Genomic DNA, 22,884 nt, shown 5'->3' with positions numbered 1-22,884 from the left:
ACTCCATCTCCAATCTTTCCTTGTCCAGAGAAGATTGTCTTGACATTTCAACTTGATCTATGAGATCAATCCTTACTTCATCTAGTTAGGATAAATGTCTTCCTATCGCTTGCTGCTGCTTACTCATATGGTTTCTCATGGTGGGGTTCTTTTAATTTTTTGGATTGATGTTTTGACTTTGGCTTGCACTGTGACTCCGATTGCATTCTTAAGAAGGGCTCTATTGTGACCTTTTCACACATTGCCCCATTGCAAATGGGGACCCCCTCTTTTTGTTGATAGTTTTAGGTCTCAAGCAATCTAGCAACAGTTAGGTCTCACTTTAGGTTAGAATGAATTCATTGTAGCTCTCAATGCTTAAGTAAGGGATAGAGTTCAAGATGATCATTGGGTGATGCTTCACAGAGTGGCCTTTAGGTTAGGAAGGAATATGAGTCTTAAGGGAGATGAGCAGTCAAGCAAGCAACTAGACTTCCTCAAGTTAGAACTTAGAAGCAAGGAATGATTAGAGAGAGGTGATCAATCAATTGAGATGAAGTGCTTAATGAAGATCAACCATTGTCTAAGAGATGATGAAATAGGAAGGAAACACCAAGTCAACCTTATGAGCAAGTCATTTTACACTTGGTGAAAGCAATGAAGTGGTTAACTCAAAGTGGAAGCAAGGAATTCTTCCTTGACCCTCAAAATCCATGGCACAAGTCAAGGTTCTTCCTTCACATGCTCCAATCCACAAAAATGATGAATTTCTTCCCTCACTTCCTTAAACCCACTGCCTTCCAAGCGATTTTCCTTTGCTGGTCCAAATCCATGGCAGTTAGTGAGTTCATCCCTCATTACCTGAAATCTACGACTAAGGGAGTGACTCTTCCTACACCAGCCCAAATCCACGACCTAAGTATAATTGTTCCCTCACTCCTTCAAATCCTCAGCCTAGGATGATTTTGTCCTTGAATTGCTAAGATCCACGCCTTATGAAGGGCAAATGCTTGAAGATTTTTCAAAGGCAATGATGAGCAATACCTTGTGTGATGATGAAAATGCCTTGATGAATGATGATAAAAATGCTTTCAAGTAAATTGAGTGAGTGCTTGAAGTCAGCAATGCTCGGCCATCCTTCACTTGCCTCCTCGAATCCACGGCCATCACCAAAATCTTTCCTCATCCCTCAATATCCACGGCTAGGGAAGAAATCTTCCTTCACCCCTTCAAATCCCCAGACAAGGAAGGAAACTTCCTTTGCCCTTCAAATCCATGGCCAAGGATGAAAATTCATATGTTTTGGGCGCTAAAGCAAGAATGGGTCGGCATTTAGATATAGCCGTTTTTTAATTCAAATTTGAAAAAATAAAAAAGCAAGTCGGCTATGCCTTGGAAAATGAAAAGTTGCAATGCATTAAAAATGATAAGTCGGCTATATTGGAAAATGAAATGTCAAGAGACACACCTCTAGGGGTAGTCAGTATAAAGGGGAGTTGATGATCATTTCATTTGATTATCAACTCAGCAATTTCCTTCTATTTGGACGGTAACTTCCTTCTATTTGAGCAGCAATTTCCTTCCATTTGAGCAGCAAGATTCTTCCATCTAAGGCAAATTTTGTCTTGTCACAGCAAATCCTTCATCAACATTGAAGCAATTCCCAGCAAAATTTGTATTGCAAGCAGTGAATTTCTTCTTCAAACTGTCATTTTGATCAAGCATCACAAAGAGGAGAGCGAATTCAATTCAGCGAACTCGGCATTTAGGCGAATTCCATCAGCATTGTAGGCATTTTTTCTAAGCATAGCATCATGTGATTGTTTTCCAGCACTCATACTAGGTCTGAATTTAGCAGTTTTTGAAGCATTTTTATCAGAATTAGGTCTGATTTTGAGCAGGCATAGCTTAGATCAGTGTTGTAGGGTTTTGAATTGTAAAATTCCTTCATGATCATTTTTTTTTAAGCCCTTGAAGTGGTGAATTCTGTTTTTAGTTTGCTGTTCTTGCATTAACATGACCAATATCAAGCAAAATTCAGTCAAATAGAGAGTTAGGGTTTGAAGTCTAAAGCTGAAATCATAGCAATTCATTAGGGTTTATGATGATTTTTCAAGTTTTCTAAGACTAAATTGCTATCTTTTGCTAAGGATTCCATACCTTTACACTTTAATATCTATCTCAAAACCCTAACTTAGACAATTTTCATAGGTGAAAGATGGCAGCCCATAAGGCCGGAGGAGTTTCAAGACAAGCTCTCATCAAAGAGGATTCAAACGGAGTGCTACCTAAGTTGAGGATCACATCACTATGGGCTAATGTTGGAGATACCAACTTAGGCAAGATCGACATGAGGAAGTTCCAAGGACCTCAAGATGATCGAGAGTGGAGTTGTGCAAGCAATTGGCTTTGCTCAAGCTATCCAATGCAATGAGTTGATAGTTGAATGTGTCAAGCGTTATGATCCCTGCACAAGATAGATAATGGCACTAGATGGCAAGGTCTTAGCATTCCTATCAGAAGCCGCCATCAACAACATACCTGATCACAAGGACATGATATATAAGAATGAGGAGGGAACAAACTTCTAGATGAAAGTTTGTTATGATCCCATGTGGTATTGATTTTTCTCATTGGAAAATTCTTCCTCATAGTTTGTGCCAGAAAGTTGTTACTTTCTGATTGGCTAATATTTAAATTAGGTATTTTGTTGTAACAAACCCTAATAATGGTTTAGGTGGCATAATCTTGGCCCTTGATTTTAGATTGATCTTGGCCATTCACTTGTATTGAGAGCTCTATATAAGCTCAGCTCATTTCATTTGTACTTCATTATAAGATTAGCATAAGAGATTTTGAGGAATTGTTGCTTTAAAGCTGCCAAAGATAAAAAATCATTCAAGTGTTGGTGACTTATTGTGTTTGCAGTATTTGCATGTCTTTTCATCCTTTCAAATCAAAAAATTTAAAAAAACGAGATAGAATAGATTTGCTTCAAAAAATTTAGATGAATGAAAGATCATTGTTGATGATTAATGGTGAAATTTGCATGTTCATACTACTGGTATTTTGTTGATATGCATCGCATTGATGGTGTCTATGTTTTTGGTGGTGATTTGAACATCATTATCTTACCTTAGAAGATTGCACTAGCTTTGTGGAGTTGTTCCTTGCATGTCAAAGCAAAGCCTAGTTGAACTTCACTAAATATCGTTCATTGTCCTTGCATTCCTCAAACCCTTAATCCTTTTGCACTTTTTTAATCAAAGCATTCATTAGTAGTAGTAATCAAAGACCCTCATTGCATATCATTCGAAAGCATAAATTAGACTCAGAGAGCATTCCTAGTGTTTGAAAGATTCATCTCCTAAGAACAACTGCATAAGTCCCCTTGCATTACCAGCAATCACATCAACCATTGAGCTTATCCACACGTCAAGACCTGACATTTGGAACCTTGGAATCACCTCAAGTGATCACTTAGTTCAGCATTTGACAGGATTTTGTTCAAGAGAGGATAAGATACATTGGTATTTTATTCTGTGTATGAAGTGCATAAAAAGCACATCAACGGACTCCAACTTGAAAATCATAGGGTTGTATTTTTCTCAAGTGTTTCTTGTAATCTTCTTCTTCATTCCCTTTACTCTACAATCCTTAAAGATTGCTTGATCTCTTGGTCTTGACCACCTTGTTGTCCCTTCCTGCCTTCACTGGGGTCTAAGGGCATGAATCTCTCAAATCTAACCCAATTTCTTTTAAGGCAGTAGCACCAATGTTTACTCTCCTATTTGAGAAAATGATTACTTGGAATAATGCATACCAAATAGAGGAGTAAAAATGTATCTTTATTTGCACATGAAGTTATTATAGAAGTAAACAAGAGATGGCTAGCCAAAAAATAGAGTTGATTCAACTAGATCATGCTACTTTCCTTGGCCATACACCATCTATTTAAAGGACGCAACAACTGCCTAAGAGGAATACAACCATTGACTAAACAACTCCGACTAACTGACTCTTATAACTGTCTGGGAGCCAACAAACAATTAATTCATAGTCGAAAACCCATATCATCAAATACAACAGTAGGCATCATTACATTGACTACACTTGTCAAGATCTCGATGGATGCTTATTAAGATGTGCACTCTCTAGGAAGCCAAGCAAGTCATGCTAATAGTAATATCAATTATATTCTTATGAAGAAAATGACAGCTTCTAAATAGAATATCACATCAAATAGAAATGTAAAGGGCAAATGCCAATAACGTGCATATCAGTTTAACACGAAAATTGCATCATATCATACAAACAACAAAGAAAGATAAAAAGACCTTGATTACAGACAGTAAATCTGACCTAAATTCAGAACTTCTGTACGTTGAGAATCTGATATCTCTTCCACATCCAAAGTGCAAAAAGCAAGTGAGTGAGCAGCCCTAACAAAAAAAATGAGCAATAATATTTAATTAGAAAAATCAAGAACCATAACATTAGTCAATCTAGCACTGGCTATGGCACTTCAGACCATGCCAAAACCAAACACCAATTACTGTTCATCACTTCAAACCTGCGACTACTAGAAAATGATAAACAAATAAACACAGTCAAAACATTCAAATAGATAGACAGTTTGTTACTTAATGTGATAGAAATTATAAAACTCAAAAGTTGGTTTGATTCGGTTTATTCTACCCAAGTGCATTATTTTTGCAATTTATTATAATCATAATGTAGTCCACTAAAAAAGAAAATATACTAGGTATGTTTTTGAGTCTCGCTGACCTGCTTGTGTCATTTGCAGACCTTTATATATATTTTGATTCCTTTATTTTGGTACCACAATGATGCGATACTATGGCATCTTGTTCTGCCTCTTCTTGTTTGCATATGAGTGGTAAGTGTGGGGGCAGGTGGGATGAATTTGATAGGAAGAGAAATCATTTAATGTCAACAGATGACCAAAAGTAGGTCAGTGGGACTCAAGAGTACATCAAATTATGATAGAAAATTCTAAGAAGACAATCCCAGAGAGGCCCACAAAGGGAAAGAACCAAAAAACAAAAATACAATACTGCTGGGCATCACCAACACATGGTCAAGAAACCAATACAAATAGTCAAGTAGGGGGAACAAGAATGTCAAAGAGCATGAGCTGATGAGTACTGGAGAAATGAGAAATTTTCATTGAGGAGAACAGTCCAGGTCTGAAATGGAAGTCACCAATATAATCATCGATCTATGTGAAAGAACTGATACACGATTTGATAGCTTTAATTGGGGAGTGAGTGAGAACTTAGTACTTAATCCAACATTGGACTATATTCATCAATTTAACATGGAAAGTACTATCATATTTGTAAAGCAAATAACTATTGAACATGTTCATCTATCTACAATGCAAACACACACATACCAAACATTCAGTTTTTTTCCACCAACATGTCAAATCTCATCAACATGCCAAACCTTTTTTGCAACTAGCAAAGATCTCTTTACAATATCAAACAAGTGGGAATCCTTGAAATTTCAAATGTTTCACAATATACGAAATCTCTATGGCCCAACAATAGCATACTTGCAAGATTGACATTATACATATGCAGCGAGTACTTGAGTATGCTAGGTACACATGGGTTGACCGGGTATTGACCAAGATAAACTTTGTGATAGCTGTGCATATTGACAAATGCCTGCTAATCAGTATGGTAAACTCAAGCCTGAAACCCCAATTGGGAAGTTTTATAAGTGACCCTCACCTGAATTTTTTCATTTCACAATTGCCATCTAAGTTCGATACAGGTTACTCAAGACAGATTTTCAAGAGAATGTGACTATCAAATGATTTCCTTGGATCATGAAGAGGATACTAAAGAGCTTTAAAGATCATGCTTATGCAAAGGACAGAATTGATCTTTTACCAAACACTGATTTTCAAAAACTTCTTCACATTGAGGTTGGTTTTCCTAAATATTGACCTGAAACTACTTTGTATTGAGGGCTTTCCAATTGTTTGGAACTGCTGGGAGTGCCAAAGAGATTTAGATGACATTATTATGAATTTGGAGCCATTTTAAGGAGTTCTAAAATATATTAACACATGAAACTGCATTTTCAGAAAAAGTAGAGAATATCTTCTTTTCCCAAATTCCTGTTACTTTCTATTATAGTTTCAAATTTGTTTTCAAAATAGAGGTAAACCATAAATCAGATTCCATGCAAGCTATGTTGAGATATATGACGTGGAACAAACCATTTTAAAAAACCCACTTGTCAAGTCTCTAGCAACAACATTGAATTAAGTAAAAACACTTTAACTTAAATCATTGTGATTGCTAAAGAAAAAAAAATTGAAGAAAAACAACAGAAGAGGACAACAGAAAAGATTTGGATAGGTTCTGGGATTAAGGGTGAAAAAGGTTCCTTAGGGGTTCTTTGCTGCGACAAAAGAATCTTAGCTAATAGCCCTAATAAATTAATAATCTATTAGCTGGGTGGTCATTCCCCAAGCTGTCACTTAATCATTGTGGCTGGTCCAAAGGACCAAAAGGTTGCTTAGGTTTATATTATAAGCTAAAGTAGTGGCAAGAGGTACAAACAGCCATAGGTAGTGTTGGGATTTATTTTAACATTGCCAAAATTTGCTTTGTGCATTTGACTTGAGAAGTCTTTGCATGGGCCCCTTTTATCAAGTTTGCCAAAATGTAATTCCCCTATTGCAAATATGAGTTTGTGTTGTCATTGACGTCAAACTTGTTGATATCCTTGGTCTGGATGTGTGTTCTGCTGTCAAACTTGTTGACATCTTTGGTTCGGATACATGTTCAATTAGTGCAATAACAGAGGATTGAGGCAGTGTTCATGCGGTTTGGTTGTGGATGATTCAGATGACATATCTAGTTGTAAAATAGCTTTTCTGAAGCTTTGGAGATGATCTTAGTGGTCCACAATTGGTGTTGATTAAGTGTGACTGTTCCAGTGAACAACTTGTCAAGGTTCATTCAGATTTTGGTTCGCATTATGGCGGATATGCTTCATCAATTCTTGTAGTTGTAGTATGACGTTGGTGGATGCAAATGCATGATATATTCTAGTTTGCAGATTCTCATTTGGTCTACAATTGGAGTTATGTCAATCTAAGTTCAGGTTTGTATAGTGACAGAGCGACAATTTGCAGGAATGCATTGCATTCCTCTGCCTTCAATGTCTTTGGTGGTGTGGTTCAATGGTTTAGCTATGTTGGTGTCTGATGATGCTATGTGGTGCATCAACAACTGTCTTTGGTGGTCCACATCATGTTTTGAGTTAGTTTGCTCAGTGGGCATTAACAATTTTATCTCATATAACTGACCTATGATGTTTTGGTCCGTGCGGTAACGTGCAGATCTATAGGCATTGATTTGGGATGGACAAGAAGGTGTGTCAACCGAGATAGTGTGATACCTCACAGGTATCACACGCCTCATTCTACCATCCACATTGCCTTGAAGAGTGATTTTTGGGCCGACTGTTTATATCTACAAACTACATCAAATTAGGCCGACATGATTGATGTTATTTTGATTGTGAATGGTATAAAAGGGATGAAATCATCTTGGCGATGGATGAATGGTGTTCATGTGTGTTGTGTGAGGTATATGTGAAGTTGTGCAAAGGTTCACAAGTACAATTGAGTAGTAATGAAGGCAGTTTCAGATGTGTTTTAACAGTGAACTATAATCAGCATATAAGTGGATGCAGTTGCCTGCAGTTCAATCATATCAATGTCTCTCTTTCAAATATAATGTATCTTGCCTTAAAGAAGTGATCTTCGGCATCCACAAATCTTTTCTCTATCCCGCCCTGAGGTTGTGCGCCTCAATCTTGCAAGTCCACATCAGGGGCAAAAAGCTCCTTGGCCTTGAGACTTAAAACATTGTAACCTATTTTTCATATAGCAGGATGTCATGCCCCGTCCTTGATCACCATATTTCTTTTCTAATCAATTAATATAACCTAAATGTAGCAATTACATTATTAATTAATGGATGTTTATTAATTTATTATTTAATTTGAATATGAATTAAATACAGCAATTATTATTAATTAATATTTTATTATTAATTAATAAATGTTTATTTGATATTATTATTAATTGATTGATTAACTGTAATACATAGTTGAGTTGTAATGTTTATTAATTGATTATTTATCATGATTTAAATAACCATTACTTAATTAGCTGATTAATTTTAATAACAATTAAGAATTATTATCAGCAAATATTCAATAACCTTTGACATATCCTAACACCGATTAAGTATTATTACCATAACAAAGGAAAAAGAACCCGATTAGTATTTAGTGATGCATCGCTTTGCATTTGGAAACACAAGGACATAACGTATCAATAAAGGGGAGCCATTGCCAAAAGACACGTCTGATCTCAACAGCCCATCATTGGGCAATGGTAGTATTAAAGACCAAGCAAATCTTTTGTGGAAGGCATCGTGGAAAAAGGAGGAGAAAGCTGGAGGAAATCGCCGAGGTAAGAAAAGTCAAAGGCAAGCAATAATACGTAGTGCATCCCTCCAGGTATGATGTATCTAAACTGCCACTTACTGTAACAACATCAGAAATTCAATAGGATATAAACACTCTACTTTATCATTCTAACTTTGGTAGCATTCGTAAGGAATTAATATAGAATAGTCTGTGGACATCAGGATCATAATTAATCATAATTGAATTTAAGAAAGGTATTAATAATTACTGTAGATGTTAGGCAACACATTACAGATATTAAAGATGCATACTTTTTCAGATATTAAATATACTGAATATGGACATTGAATCTAATGAATGTAGATATTAAATATAAAGAATATAGATATTAAATTATTAATATGTAATGAATATATATATTTAACAACATAAACAATACAGATATTAAACATCAAAATGTTAAATAATATATATAATCCTCTAAGATGTTAAACATAATAAGAACACCTATAGAGAATATCGGCATCGCTCAGCAATAAATATAGAACCAAAAAGTCAGAGTGAATTATCAAGGAATCAGCATTCAATCAGAGAACACAACATCAGTCCTCTTCAGTAAATCACCATGGATAGGATCAGATCAGAACTGTTATTAAGTTACAGGCAATAGCATCTTTGTTCTTGGTGGTATGCATGGGGATGTGCTGAACATGTATGCTTAATATATGAAGCCTGATAATGTTGTTATGCAGAATTTAGTAGTACTATTAATATAGACTGCAATATGTATGACAGTCATGTAATTTCATATATATATTCATAATACGTGAGAAGTTAGTATACTTATAGTCTGAATCGTGTTATTACTATCAGATGTTTCAAAGGGGGGCAATCTAAATCCAAGCAATAGGTTAAGTCCCAAGAAAGGGTGGGGATCAGCAATTCATAAGCCTTGAGGGTATAGGCCCAAGATAGGTAAGGGCTTGGATCTGTAAACTGAGGGAAACTATTGTTATTAGTCTCTAAGCACTTTGGTAACATACATAGACCTTTCACCCTTAAAACTGTAGTAGCAGGGTCTGATAGCTATATTAAGAAGTATGAGTAATGAAATTAATCATCTAATGAGGAAAATATATAAGCACTTGTTGATAACTAATAAATTGAAGAATATCAATGACTGGCTTCATGGTTAGTCTCTCAATCAATTTTAGTATATTGAAATAGATTAATTATGTTAATCAGGTAGGGGGCCATAACATGGGATAGTTCTCACCGTGATTTTTCTCTCATCAGTTTTCCACGTAAAATCTTGGTGTTCATGTGTGATTACTATAGCAGTTCATTTTGCAAAACACAAAGAGGTAGCTATCCTATAGCAAATATTTGTAAATGAATGTCTCCTTGGGCAATTGTAGATTTTTAGAAAAACTTCCTAAAGACAAAGTGTGACAAGTTCTTAGCTTAGGGTTTTCTCGTCACATCTGTTGGTGTGAATGTGATATTAATTTGATAAATGTCACAACACTTCAATGAATTATAGATGTTATTTGTAACAGTCTTTCTAATATTGCATATAAACTCTTGAAATTTTTTAAGAGGGATTATTAAGCATGTTCAATTGTTGATATCATATCTCTTTTGTCATTTATGTGTTGTCTTTTGGCTGGCTTTGACTTTGTAATCCAATATAAGGCACTGGTGTTGGAAATGTTTGACCCTCCATGCACTTTAAAATGAGCAATATCTTTAAACATTACTTTGGGAGTAGGAGTTAGCTTGTATAAATCTCATGATTAAGTCCTATACCCAAGGAAAATCATTTTAAGCAAGCCATAACAATTTTTCATTTTAGAGAATCATGTACAACATATCTTCATCAACTTAATAGAGGTTATATGTGCAGTAGGTTAATCCTTGGTCTAGTGACAGCTTTTGGGACTAGGTGCACACCAGATATTACTATGATTGTTTTAGTTTGTATATCTTGAATTGTGACTAATTTCTGTTAAAAATGACCTCTAAGAACACCCTCTTAGGTCTAGCTGAGCCTAATGCAAAGGAAAGATTATCCACTTTCAACAATTGGCCTATCGTAACTCACATTTTGTCAATAGCCTTGAAGTGGATTGACCCCTCTAGAAGTGTGAGTGGCAATTTCGGGGCTCAACAGGTAAATGGCAATATACGTCTAATTTGTAATTTAACATCACATAGGGAAATCCATTCAATTAGGTTATTTTTATTAATTTAATTTTGTGGTTCGCAGTTTTGAAAATCCTAGCTATGACTAGCTCGAATATAATAACCCTAGGGTCTATAAACTACTTAACCAGCTTATGATCTTAAATTTTGAGTTAAATTTTCCAACACAATGATAACTTAATAGAACAATAATACTTAGCTTGCTTAGAATTCCAAAAAAAATATTGATTTCAAACAGCAATTTCAATTACATGATTGTTGCATGAGTCAGTTATCAAAATTAGAGGATTGTACACAAGGCTTGGATCAGGCTCAAACTTATAAATCATTGTTGTAGGTGGTTACAAAAGAGTGGGTGTTATTGACCCTTAGCCTCCACAAGCCTATCTTGCTCAGTGAATAATTCAGGTCTGACCAACGACTTACTGTTGAAATGGCAAAGAACTCATGGAGTTTAATCTTTAATGCCTAGGATCTATCTTGCCACACCACTCCGCAATCTGCTACGTTAAAACCCCAATTTTTTTGGCACCCTTAACGTTTTCTCTTTGAGATATGATCTTCCTACAAGGAAAGCACCTCTCTTTGTTGGTACTCCTCTTAGGATTTGAATCTTAAAAGAAAATATGATTGATGTTGTTGATGATCAAGACCCCCAATAAGATTATGACAAACCCTCCATGGTGTTGTTCATCGCTAATCCCCTGATCTCAAATAGTACTGCTGATCTTGGGATTGATTTAAGGCAGTGATCTACAGGTCAAATGGGTGGGTAAGTATGCCTAGTTGATGGTAGCTATGGTCGCCTAGGCTCCAAAGGTTACCAACCAGCAACCCAATGAGAATTCCACCTACATTCCTCCTTGTGAATCAATGGCTATTGTAGATACTCAAGGAAGCAAATGAATGTCTTACAACCAGGAATACAATGAATGCAATCCTTCAAAAACCAACAACCATATAGGTTATAATTGTCACTAGGGTAAGGAAAAGCAATTTTGAATAGGAAAATTGATTAGAACAAGTTAAGTATTTTGTCTTGACCTACTAGGGTAGCTAAGGGTTTCGTCCCAATGAACCAATTTAGGAGTATTTTTCCAAATTTCCTAGATATCCCAAGCCCTTTGTTAATTGCTAGGCCAACCCAACTAAAGAAGGGATCTTAAGCAGTGACATAATGCAGTATAATGACTTACAAATACAATATTCTTCAAAATAGTTGATGCAGATTCTCATATTAAGGAATCACTCTCCTCTCCTCTTTGTTGAGACAAAGGATTAGCATAACACTGCTCAATGGTTTAACAATGAATTTGTAGATAGCAAAACATGTACCTTTTATATGGACACCTACAAATCCTTACATCAACATTGAACACAAATTACATTTAGTTGAAGAATATGCTGAACAGGGAGAAAACTAGGTTGTTAGTTCCATTATAGTATTGGCTACAAGTTTGGGATTTGAGTATGGCAATATTTTTTGTCGTAGGCTTCAATGCAGCTAGATATAGCTATACTATATAATATTAAATAATATTGAATATACTATATATTCTATATATATTATATTATATTAAATAATCATTTATTAAAAGTATTATATAACTATTAATATTATAAAGATATTTTCAAAAATTGGAAACCTAAATATAAAAGTAAATACTATAGACTATCTCTATAAGTGTAAAGCAAAAAACTTGACAAATAACGAATAGCAACAACAAAAGGATGAAATGTGAGAGCGGGGAGGATGGAGAGAAGGTGACAATTGGAGTAGAGGAGAAAAGAAAAGATGGCAATTAAAAATACAAAGGAAAATACTTAAACGAGAAATAGTTACTATTAAATATTAAATGTTCTTTTGCTCGCTCTGAAATCTACCTCTAATCAAGCCTTTGTAATCTCTCCAAACACTAAAAAAGCTTACACTCTTCCGCATGTTATTTTGCATGTCTCAGAAAATTTATAACAATGAAATCAGTGTTCCATAGGGATGTGTCCACACTACCAAAATTTCCACATTTCAAAAATGTGGGGACTTGGAGGGGACATCCCCCCACCATCGGTGCTCAAGTCTCAAAAACATTTTTGAGACACCTCCTAGTTTGGGGATTCCCGAGACATTCAGGAGACTTCAAGGAGTCTCCCAAACATACCAAGGACTTCCAAATGTTGCAAAAAAATTGAAAATTTTGTTAAAATAACATTTACCATGAAGGTTTGTGAAGTTTAGACCCTTGACTCCATCGGGAGCTATGCCCCTAAACCCCCACAAGGGTGCTGCCATTGACCCCATTGGGGGTTCTACTCCCAAACCCTCACAAGGGGCACTACCCCTTGACCCCAAACCTCCACCCACCATTGTTAATGTTCAATGCAATCATTGTCAAGTTTTTAATGTTTGGTAGTTTAAACTTTACTTAGTATGCAAAGATTCATTTACAGTTCTTATACTTATTTCTGATTTGCCCCCAAACCTCTACCCACCATTGTTAATGATCAATGCAATCATTGCCATGTTTTTTAATGTTTATTGGTTCAAACTTTACTTAGTATGCCAAAGTTTCATTTGCAATTCTTATACTTGTGCCTTGCACATCTTTTTATAACTAATTTTTCAAGTACTACATGTGTTTGTGCCACCAACCCCTCTAGTTGCCTCATCACCCCTACACCACCATCCCCAAACTTAGGGCTTTAGTCCCTCTATCTCCTCGTCAAGAAACTCCGTGGAACTATGATTATATAGTTTATTAAGTAGTAAATTTATTTTTAATATTTCATTTGTATGATTAAATCAAAATAGTGATATTAAATCAATACCAATATACTATATTATTAAGTAGTAAAATATTATCTATATGAATATATATAATCTATATATAATATATATTATTAATTTAATAACGTTGAATATATTGATATTCTATTGAATAAATAATGTAACAATTTTTACATAAATTTAAAACTGATAATATTAAATAAAGCAAAATATAATTTTCATTTGCAATTTTTATGAATCATAAAATTTAAATATTTTGTAAATTGTTCGAGTTTTGTTTATTTTTTATTGTTCCAACCCTATTGTGCATAGATTGTTATGATAGCAACTAATTCTAGCTCTGTCAGCAAACCTTCTTCAAAGTTGACTCGAATCACTTTTGTGAAGGCAAAGGCATGTAGAAATGGCTTAGCAGATTCTAGGTTGAGGGACACATGTTTTGATATGTAATGGGTGTGGTAAGTAGTATACAAGTTCCTACTACTAGGTGAAAGGCCATTTGTGTGCTATTCTTGGATTGGAATCAAAGCATATCCAAGAAAACACGGTGCACCTACATCAGCTTATAAAATAGCAGAATATTAAAAGAGCAAGAGGAAGCAAATGAAAGAGTTGCAAATAGAGTGAAGCATCCTTAAGAAGAGAGAGGAGCTCACAAAGGCCTTTTGCTTCTCCATCTCATACTCATAGTGTCCTCCTTGATATTGTAGTAGAAAGCCATCAATTTTTTAGCACGAATGGGCCATTGGAGAGTGCATTTAATAATGATGCTAGAAAGGTTGTTGATCAAACCATTGAAAGATTCCTCTATGCAAATGGTTTGTCCTTCAATGTTGTTTGATCATCGTATTGACAATACATTATAAGAAAAGTAAATGAAGCTCCAAAAGGGTGCATGAACCCAATATAGAAACTTGATTGACTCCTATTAGGTCCTCATGGAAAGAAACAAGTGTTTGTCGTTTCTGATGAAAGGAAAAATGCAAAAAATATGTCATTAAAGGGGCAATGTTTTTGAAAGTTGTGGATTGTGTGAGGGGTAGGTGAATGATACACAATTTATTGTTAACGTCCTTACAAAAATAGGTTCTCAAAATGATGTTCAAGTCATAATAGGAAATGCAAAAAATTGCAAAGTAGTTAGTGTACCATCATAAATTGTACTCACTCACAATTTCGTCCTCACCTAGACCTCACCTTGGCACTTCGGCTTCCAAGGCCTGATAGCAATGTCGGTTCTACTCACACCACCTATAATCCTGTTTTTTCACCACCTTCTCTATCTTCCCTCCAAGACTGAGTCATGATTAACATGACCAGGACATCCAACGCCTTGCTCCTCTCAATTAGGGTCCATCTTTGGCCCTCACAACGGTCATCTCAAATGAGTGGAAAATTTGATCCTGTGTCGGCCTACACCAAAAATTTAATTTGTTTTTGGGCAATCAAATATAAAAGGAGGTCTACCCCTCTCATTGGAAACCTAATTAATATCCAAACAAACCTCAATCAAGATCTCAATTACACTCTAGCAAGTTCAAGTGAACAAGCAATCAGGCATTTTATCAAGCATTGAAGCAGAAGTGAAGTCAAGTGCAAATATTGAAATGACATCCATGATCAATGTTTTATGAAGACATTCTACATGAAACCCTAAAACCTTTGTCTAAAGGTCAAACAAAACTTTATCAAGGTATACATTGTTGTTTCAAGCATTTCATTTCAAATCCAATCTTTCCCTCAAAAGGAAAGTATTTTATTACAATATTTCATTACATTTATCATTTCAATTTCATGGTTAATTCCAAAACCGAGGTTTGACCTAAGACAAGCCCCTATTTCCTATCTTTTTGTGTGCAGGGAACAGGTGCAGGAGTTGTACTTGGGAATTCTAGCAGTGTCAACAAGGACAAACAAGTTCAGCTTTTGACAATGGAAAATTTGGAGGACCGGGGGGATTTGTACTACCTGGCCCCAAAAACCAAGCCAAATTTTTGGGAACAAGTTCTAAACATCTTCTTTTGCCAAGATCTCAGTTTGTGGCTTTATTGGATATCTGTAGCAGTTTGTTTGCGACGATTTACTTCAATTATTCATTGTTTGCCCCTAATTTACAATTATCAATCAATTTCAACTTAGGAAAGAGGAAAACCCTAACCCAAGTGAATCAAATCAGACTTTCAGCTCTTTCCTTACTTGGATTGAGGCTAGATCTATTAGGTTCACCACTCTTTCCAACTAGTTTTGGTTAATTTAGATTATTAGTGGTTTTAATATCTTAATTGACCCTAATTCCGAATTACACCACTACAACTAGTATGTTGGTTGAGACGCAATCCTCACATATATTTTGGATCAAACAAATCTATGCTAAGGATAAAAATCCAAATGTTCATGTCATCACCCCACCAAGTACCAAATTGCAGCTTTAATGAAATACAAGATCGCAGCCCTTTAAATTAATAACTTTGGCAAGTTTTACCAATGTGGCAGTAATTAAAAGAATTTAATTAAAATTGAATTAAGATCTGTCACAGCAGCTACTAGAGATGAAGGGTTGTAACTCTTCCAAGGGCAGCGATAGTGAAAGCTGGTGACTCTTTCAACAATAAGGTATAAATGAAACATCATTCTATGAGAAGAAGACAGGAAGGAAGGAAACGAATAAGCAATCAATCAATAGGGAAACAAATTATTCTAGAAAGGCACCAATGAAGGATGGTGACTCGTTTCTTGTGAAGGGTGGTGACCACTTCAAGAAAAGGATATAAAGGGCAAATCAATTCATTGACAAGCAAATAAGAAACAAAGGGATCATCAATCATCAATTCATTTTGAAATAAGCAAACAAACAATAAATCAATCAATCATCTAATCAAAGAATCAGTCTCGAACGTGAGGAAGTGACTTGCAAATAAGGAGGGTGAAACCCCTCCCAAGTTCATAAAGAGACTTAAGGACGAAAACCTTTATTTCTCCTTATCATGTTTGGACAAAAACCCAAATCTTGGTAAGCCTTGGAGCTTAGAAACCTTTAATCTTGCCACTGCTGAGTTGGGGATGAAAACCTCTAATTCAGCAGATTTAAAAGCATTTCCAAATAATTCAAGATATGACTGATTTTCAGAATTATGTCATGAATTGTTAATCTGAATATTATAATAAATTCATAATTTTGACAAAACCATTGCCATGAAAGCACATTCATAGCTACAAGTTTGAAGGAAGATTACTTTAGAGAAAACCAAGAAAAGTTCTATTTTCAGAATTATTACAAAGTTATAAATCTAAATATTACAATAAAAATTTATCAATTCGGATAAAGTTATATTTATAGACATAATGCAATGCTCATTTTACATTGGAATTATTAATTCAGGACAAAAATCACGAAAATTCAAGAAAGGGACATTACAGTTCATCAGAAAACACCATGTCACAAGCCATTTTTATATCATTCTCGCAACTAAAGCTCCTGAAGGTAATTCAAACAATGCAATTGTTTAATTTTATGTTTTCCTTCATTAATTTATTTTTAAAAATTTAAGTATGCATTCTTCTTTCTTATAGGTTGTTGAGACTAGATTTGCATCCAACACAATCATCTTGAGATGACTTGTGAAGGTGCGAGATGCGCTTTTTGGTATTGTCATCAGTCAATCATGGTCCATCTAGAAGTAATCAAATGTAAAGCAAATGATTCTAGATGACACTTGGTGGGATCATGTACAATATCTTCTTAGTTTCATCGAGCACAACATGGGTATGATCCTCTTTACTAACATGGATAAGCTATGCTTGGAAGAAGTTTACAATGGCATTGATTCAATGATTGAGAAGATGAAATCCATTGTACAAGCAAATGAGCAAGGTCCTAAAGAAACCTTCTTTAAAGAGGTGCAGTCAATTTGTGTTAAGGGACGGAACAAAATGGCCACTCTGCTCCATCCATCTTCTTGCCTTCATCTTGACTCCCAAATATTACAGCAAACAGATCCCTGCTGTGCCAACAAGGGTGCCACCATATTATGATTCAAAATTCACATTAAAAAAATTTACTAAACCTTCCTTGATCTAGATATGGAAAAGTACGTTACAGATGAGTTTGCTGATTTTGCAACCTCCACTAGTCAAAGTGTTTCCACTCTTTGTGACAAGTATACAAAGGATGCTCACTCTTGGTGGTAACTCAATGGCCACAAATTGCCACACCTCCAAGTTCTTGCAATCAAAATATTATTGCAAGTAAGGTCATGAATTTTTACTCACTCTCTAAATTTGATTTTTTCAATTTAAAAATTAGTAATTTCAGATTTCAAGTTTGATTTACAATTTATTAATTTAACAACTCTAATGAGAGCTCCCTTTGTTTCAATAGGCTGATAGTTCTTATTTAGCTGCATGGAACTAGAGTACATACTCCATCCACTCAATGAAGAGTGAAGCACTATCATTGGCATCAAGTAAAGAAAACAAGCTAGTTTACATGCATTCCAACTTGTGCCTTCTTACTCACAAAAAAGATGAGTACAAGGAAGGGGGCAACAAAGTTGTGGGATGTTGAACAAGAGCAAACCAACTTGGATCTTTCTTCTTTGCATGATCTTCAGTTTTCGAGAAGTAGAGTAGCCAGTGTACTTTTAGCCCAAATGGTGGTGGGGTTCCATGTGGTTCTGCTAATCTACATGCATCATCTAATGTTAATGTTAATTATGATTTTGGTCTTGATGATGACCCATATGATGCTGATTAATGATTACTAATTGTATTATTTTAATATTAAACAATGATTATTTATCATGGCATTCAAATTTGATCCTTTTGACATTAAATTACTGAATTTAAATTAGTGTATTACATTTCAAAATTTGAAATTTGCAATTAATTTATTTAGCATATGCATGATATATGGCATTCTAAACTTAATTCTGTTTTTAGGCTGCAAATATATATATGTATGTATTTTGTATGGATGTACCCAAAATGTACCCAGCCCCCAAAAAATCTGCTGTACTTGCATCCTGTACCCGTACCTGATTCAGCAACTCAAGTGTTGCTTGCTCAATTACTCCATTCTTTGATGCTAATTTATTTCAACCACTTAAGAAAACATTACCAATGTTAGGTAGATTTCAAGCATAGTTCTTGGTTTAAAACAGCAAGTAAAAGTAGAATCAGTCACATCAATGTTCAAATGTCACATGGTTTCTTTTTTTACACCATTTTATTGAGGAGAAAAAGAATCACACATTGTTAATAACATATAAGGGTTTACAATCTGATTTTTGGTGGTGTGGTCATGTATTAACCATGTATACATTGCAATTTGAAAAATAAGAGATGTAGATGGCAGCCTGTAGCTGTAACACGCATCATATTTCAATTCTTAATATCTTATGTAGGCTTCATGGCAATATACTGGATCGGCACAAAAGCAACAGTAAATCTGTGTTGAAGAATTCTACATAGTAATATATCAGTCAATCGCAAATCACTAAAGTGATCTTTGAGTTAGTCCAGTTTGATAGAAGTAGCAGACATTGCTTTGAAAAATCCCTGATCCTGAGATGATTTGATAATGTGGTTGGCTTCTTATCTAAAGAAAAATATCAAGCCATGAACTTGCACAGTTGACCCAGACAAAACAAATGTAAAATAGTTGCACATGTCCATATTAACCCAAGGCCATAGTTACTAGGTTCCAAAAATCCTATTCATTCAAGAGGTCAAAATATTTCAGAAAACCAGAAATTTCCAAAATAAAATGGTAAAATTTCTATATGAACTGAAAAGTGTGGACCCAAACAACCAAATCCAGGTGGTCCGAAAAATCCAGATCTGCCTGGATTTGGTTATCCTGTTCACGGAGTAACACTGAGTACAAATAATTCTTCTTATCTCAAAGAGGTAAGAACTTATGATTGGAACAGCATCACTAACCAACATTAGTGAAGTCATCATACTGAAAATACAGCTAAATGCCTCCTAAATGTTATAATTTAGCAAACATATGGCACTTAAAGGGGGGAAGGACACCATTGTTATTTCACAAATAAGTTCTTTAAACTGCTTGCAACAATGTAATGTTTCAAAATAAGCAGAATCCGTAGAAAAAGCAACAACAAAATAACAATACTACAAGGGCACGTTAATATAAAGACTGAGGATGGCAATTGAAGGATTCAAAGTCAGGTACTTAACAACAGAGGATGCCTTCAAAAATGATCTTAATAAAAGAAGATCCTGTAAAAATGAATTCAACACTTCTTATGCACAACTGGTACCAATTTGTTATATTTCAATTCAATGTTGTTTACTCAGTATGATTCATGTTGTATCATCTGGCTTGCTAAGTTATATCTTAGTGCTTTTAAGTGTAAAATAAAATTCTCTGGTCTTGCAAACATCTTGCATTTTGGAAGAAAAGTTGTCAACTGCATTGGTTATTAATTATTAAACAGTTTCAGTGGGCCAGTGGCTTTTGGTTGAATGCTTCCAATTTAGAACAGGTTCCTGTGAGCCCTTTTGTGTCTGATGAACGGACAAGGATTCCCTTGATTGTGACATCTAATCACACAGTTAGACAAAGGATATTTTACCGAGAAAACACATTGAATTTCTTTTTTTTAATAACAGGGAGAGGATGCCATCAAATGTTTCTTGATAAAGTGAAATAGAAACAAAACCTTATTTCTTATCTTTGCAACACGAACATACATATCATGCTACCTAGCAAAAACCCTTAATTCATAAAATATATCATATAAAAAAAAGGAGACTATCATACTAGTTTTTCAGTTTTTCAAAAACATATCTTATGAAAAGCAGAGAGGATAGTTCTACAATTGAAGAAACTGATTAAGAAATAACCCATTGAAGCTGATTTTTTGACAAGGTTAAAAGACAAGCCAATTGAAGAAATAAAAAAGAAATGAATTCAACGTTCAAAGTGATCAAACAACAGAATAATCTGATTTGTTGTCACAATTAGAACATTGGTCATTTGTCCTGGTGATGGATAAAATATTAAAAAACACAATAGAAAATCCCTATGCTCCTAGTCATTATCATATGGAAACAATTTTGTGCAATTTCCATAGAGTGCAGAAGCTAAAAATTTCTAACAGGAACACAATCAACAATTTTCAGACACGTAAACTTCATATTTTTCATGACTGGTTGTTTTCACATAACATGCTTTTTTCCAAGCTAAGTCAAACTATGAAACTAAAGTTTTTATATAGATGCCTTGACAAAATAGAATATCACATCGAATCCCTATTTCCTATGTCTGCTATAAGTACGATAGGAAATCCCTGTGTTCTTATACATTATTATGCAGATTTAATCCAGATTGCAATTTTAATGAACCACCGAAGCTAAAAGACTCTCACAGAAACACAATACCACAACTAAGAGAATAAATAATTCAGATTTATCATGTCTGATCACTAAGTATTTAAATGATGTGTTTTTTTCAATTTAAAATATGAAGAATACAGTTTAAAGAAGTTTGCTAGCGTGTAACACCTTACCTCTAAATACCTATATTTTCAATTTAAATTTTGAACAAAAGAGATAAAAGTAGTTAGCTAATATGTTAAACCTTATAAACTGAATCCCTATTTGTCACGTCTGCTAACAAGATTATCCATAGCATACTATCTTGCAAAGAAAGAAATCGTATCCAAAAAACATATCTTATCAAAAAACAGAGAGAATGCCACTATGAAAAAGAATGATTTCTAAAGCACCTGATATTAAATCAACAAAGTGGATATCATGGTATTTTTCTTAGATAGCTACAATCGTTAAAAACAAATGCATGTCTCTCTTGTCTGATCGCGAATCATTCACATAACATTCTGTTTTAATATATAAATTAACTAGAAGAACGATGGATTGCAATTTCAGTTCTTCTTTATTTCAAATAGTGAAGAAAACATCTAACTTTTCCAACAACGATTTCAGCAAAACAAAGAACAAAAAAATAACAAATAAAAAACAAAGCAATCAAGAAAAGATGCAAATGGTACCTCTTATTAAATACATTTCCTCCGTGGTCTCTGTTCAATAATCGCTCGGCACACCCTCTCCATGCTCGGCTGACAAAGAGTCTCTGCATTTTGATTTCGTAACAGAAACAGAGCCGAAGGGATTCGAACTGCTAACGAATAATAGGCTAAACAGATTTTATTTTTGCTGAACTTGAACAGAAGAGAATAAACATATGTTCCTTAATTCTTTCGTTGCATTCAATCCGCTTCTTTTTATAAGGGTTTAGAAAAAACAATGCAGCGGGAGAGTTAACCTTAAACAAACATTTTTTGTTTTTTTTCTGAAGTTAATGGAGACCAGTTAGCAGACGATATCTGCCAGCCTCGATTTGACAGTAAATAGTAAGAATCTTGCAACGTACTGCTTATGAATGAGGGGGTTATTTCTTTATAGATGATGAGAGATGGGTATGTAATTAATTTTTTGTTTGTAATAGATAAGGGCAGAGTGTGCATATGAGTCAGCAGTAACGGCAGTGAGCGTAGTTTAAATATGATGAAAATGATGATTAACTGTACACCTGTTACAAGTCACTTTTGATTTGCTGTTGCAAACTTGCATTTCATTTTAAATGATCTTATTCCATCTCATAGCACTTTATTGGCACTTGGTACGCATTCAATAATAGCCATTCATTTTCAAAGTATATTATTATGTATTTTGTCTTTTGTTTTATATTGTATGTGTAGTCACATAAATCTGTCCACTTAATTAAATGAATACTTAGTATTTATTTGATTATTTAATCATCAATTAATAATTAATTAAATTAATATTTAATTAATTCATCTTAACCCTATTCTTCTATTAATTAAATAAATTATTCAATTTATTTGATTTAATTCACTTAACCAAATTCAGAGCATTTAATTAAATCTTCTCTCACATTTAAATAAATTAATATTTATTTAAAACCCCCAAAATCCCACCTCTCACATTTAAATAAATAAATCATTTATTTAAAATCACCTTTATCCTCCACCCACTTGCATTTTTCTACAAATACAAGTTGCACAATTATTTTAAATAAATAATTTATTTAAATCACCTTTATCCTCCACCCACTTGTATTTTCCTACAAAAGCAAGTTGCACAACTATTTTAAATAAATTATTTATTTAAAATCCTATTTATCCTCACCCACTTGAAACCTTTAATGGTTTCCCTTAAAGTATTCAAACTTGATGGCTTTAAAAAGTCTTCAAACTTGATGGCTTCCCTTAAAGTCTTCTTAAAACTTTAATGGTTTTCCTTAAAGTCTTCAAGTCTTTAATGGTTTCCCTCAAAGTCTTCAAGCATTTTAATGCTTTATCTTCTTTTTCTCATTTAAATAAATTAATATTTATTTAAATATTTATCCAAATGCAACT

The 22,884-nt window shown here is 34.3% G+C and overlaps 1 protein-coding gene across 1 annotated transcript in view; it reads right to left on the bottom strand.

The window, feature by feature from the left end:
- Nucleotides 1–21,971, bottom strand: part of LOC131049383 (probable aldehyde dehydrogenase) — a 107,114-nt gene extending 85,143 nt beyond the window's left edge. The window contains exons 1-2 of the mRNA XM_057983428.2: nucleotides 21,493–21,971; nucleotides 4,342–4,421 (exon numbers count right to left, since the gene is read on the bottom strand). Of these exons, the coding sequence (XP_057839411.1) occupies nucleotides 4,342–4,421; nucleotides 21,493–21,581 (169 nt within the window). The 5' untranslated portion in view covers nucleotides 21,582–21,971. The remainder of the gene's footprint in view (nucleotides 1–4,341; nucleotides 4,422–21,492) is intronic.
- Between the last annotated feature and the right edge of the window lie 913 nt (nucleotides 21,972–22,884).

This window comes from Cryptomeria japonica, chromosome 3, assembly GCF_030272615.1.
Source record: "Cryptomeria japonica chromosome 3, Sugi_1.0, whole genome shotgun sequence".
Classification (NCBI taxonomy): Eukaryota; Viridiplantae; Streptophyta; class Pinopsida; order Cupressales; family Cupressaceae; genus Cryptomeria; species Cryptomeria japonica.
This window is presented reverse-complemented; position numbering and strand designations above follow the sequence as displayed.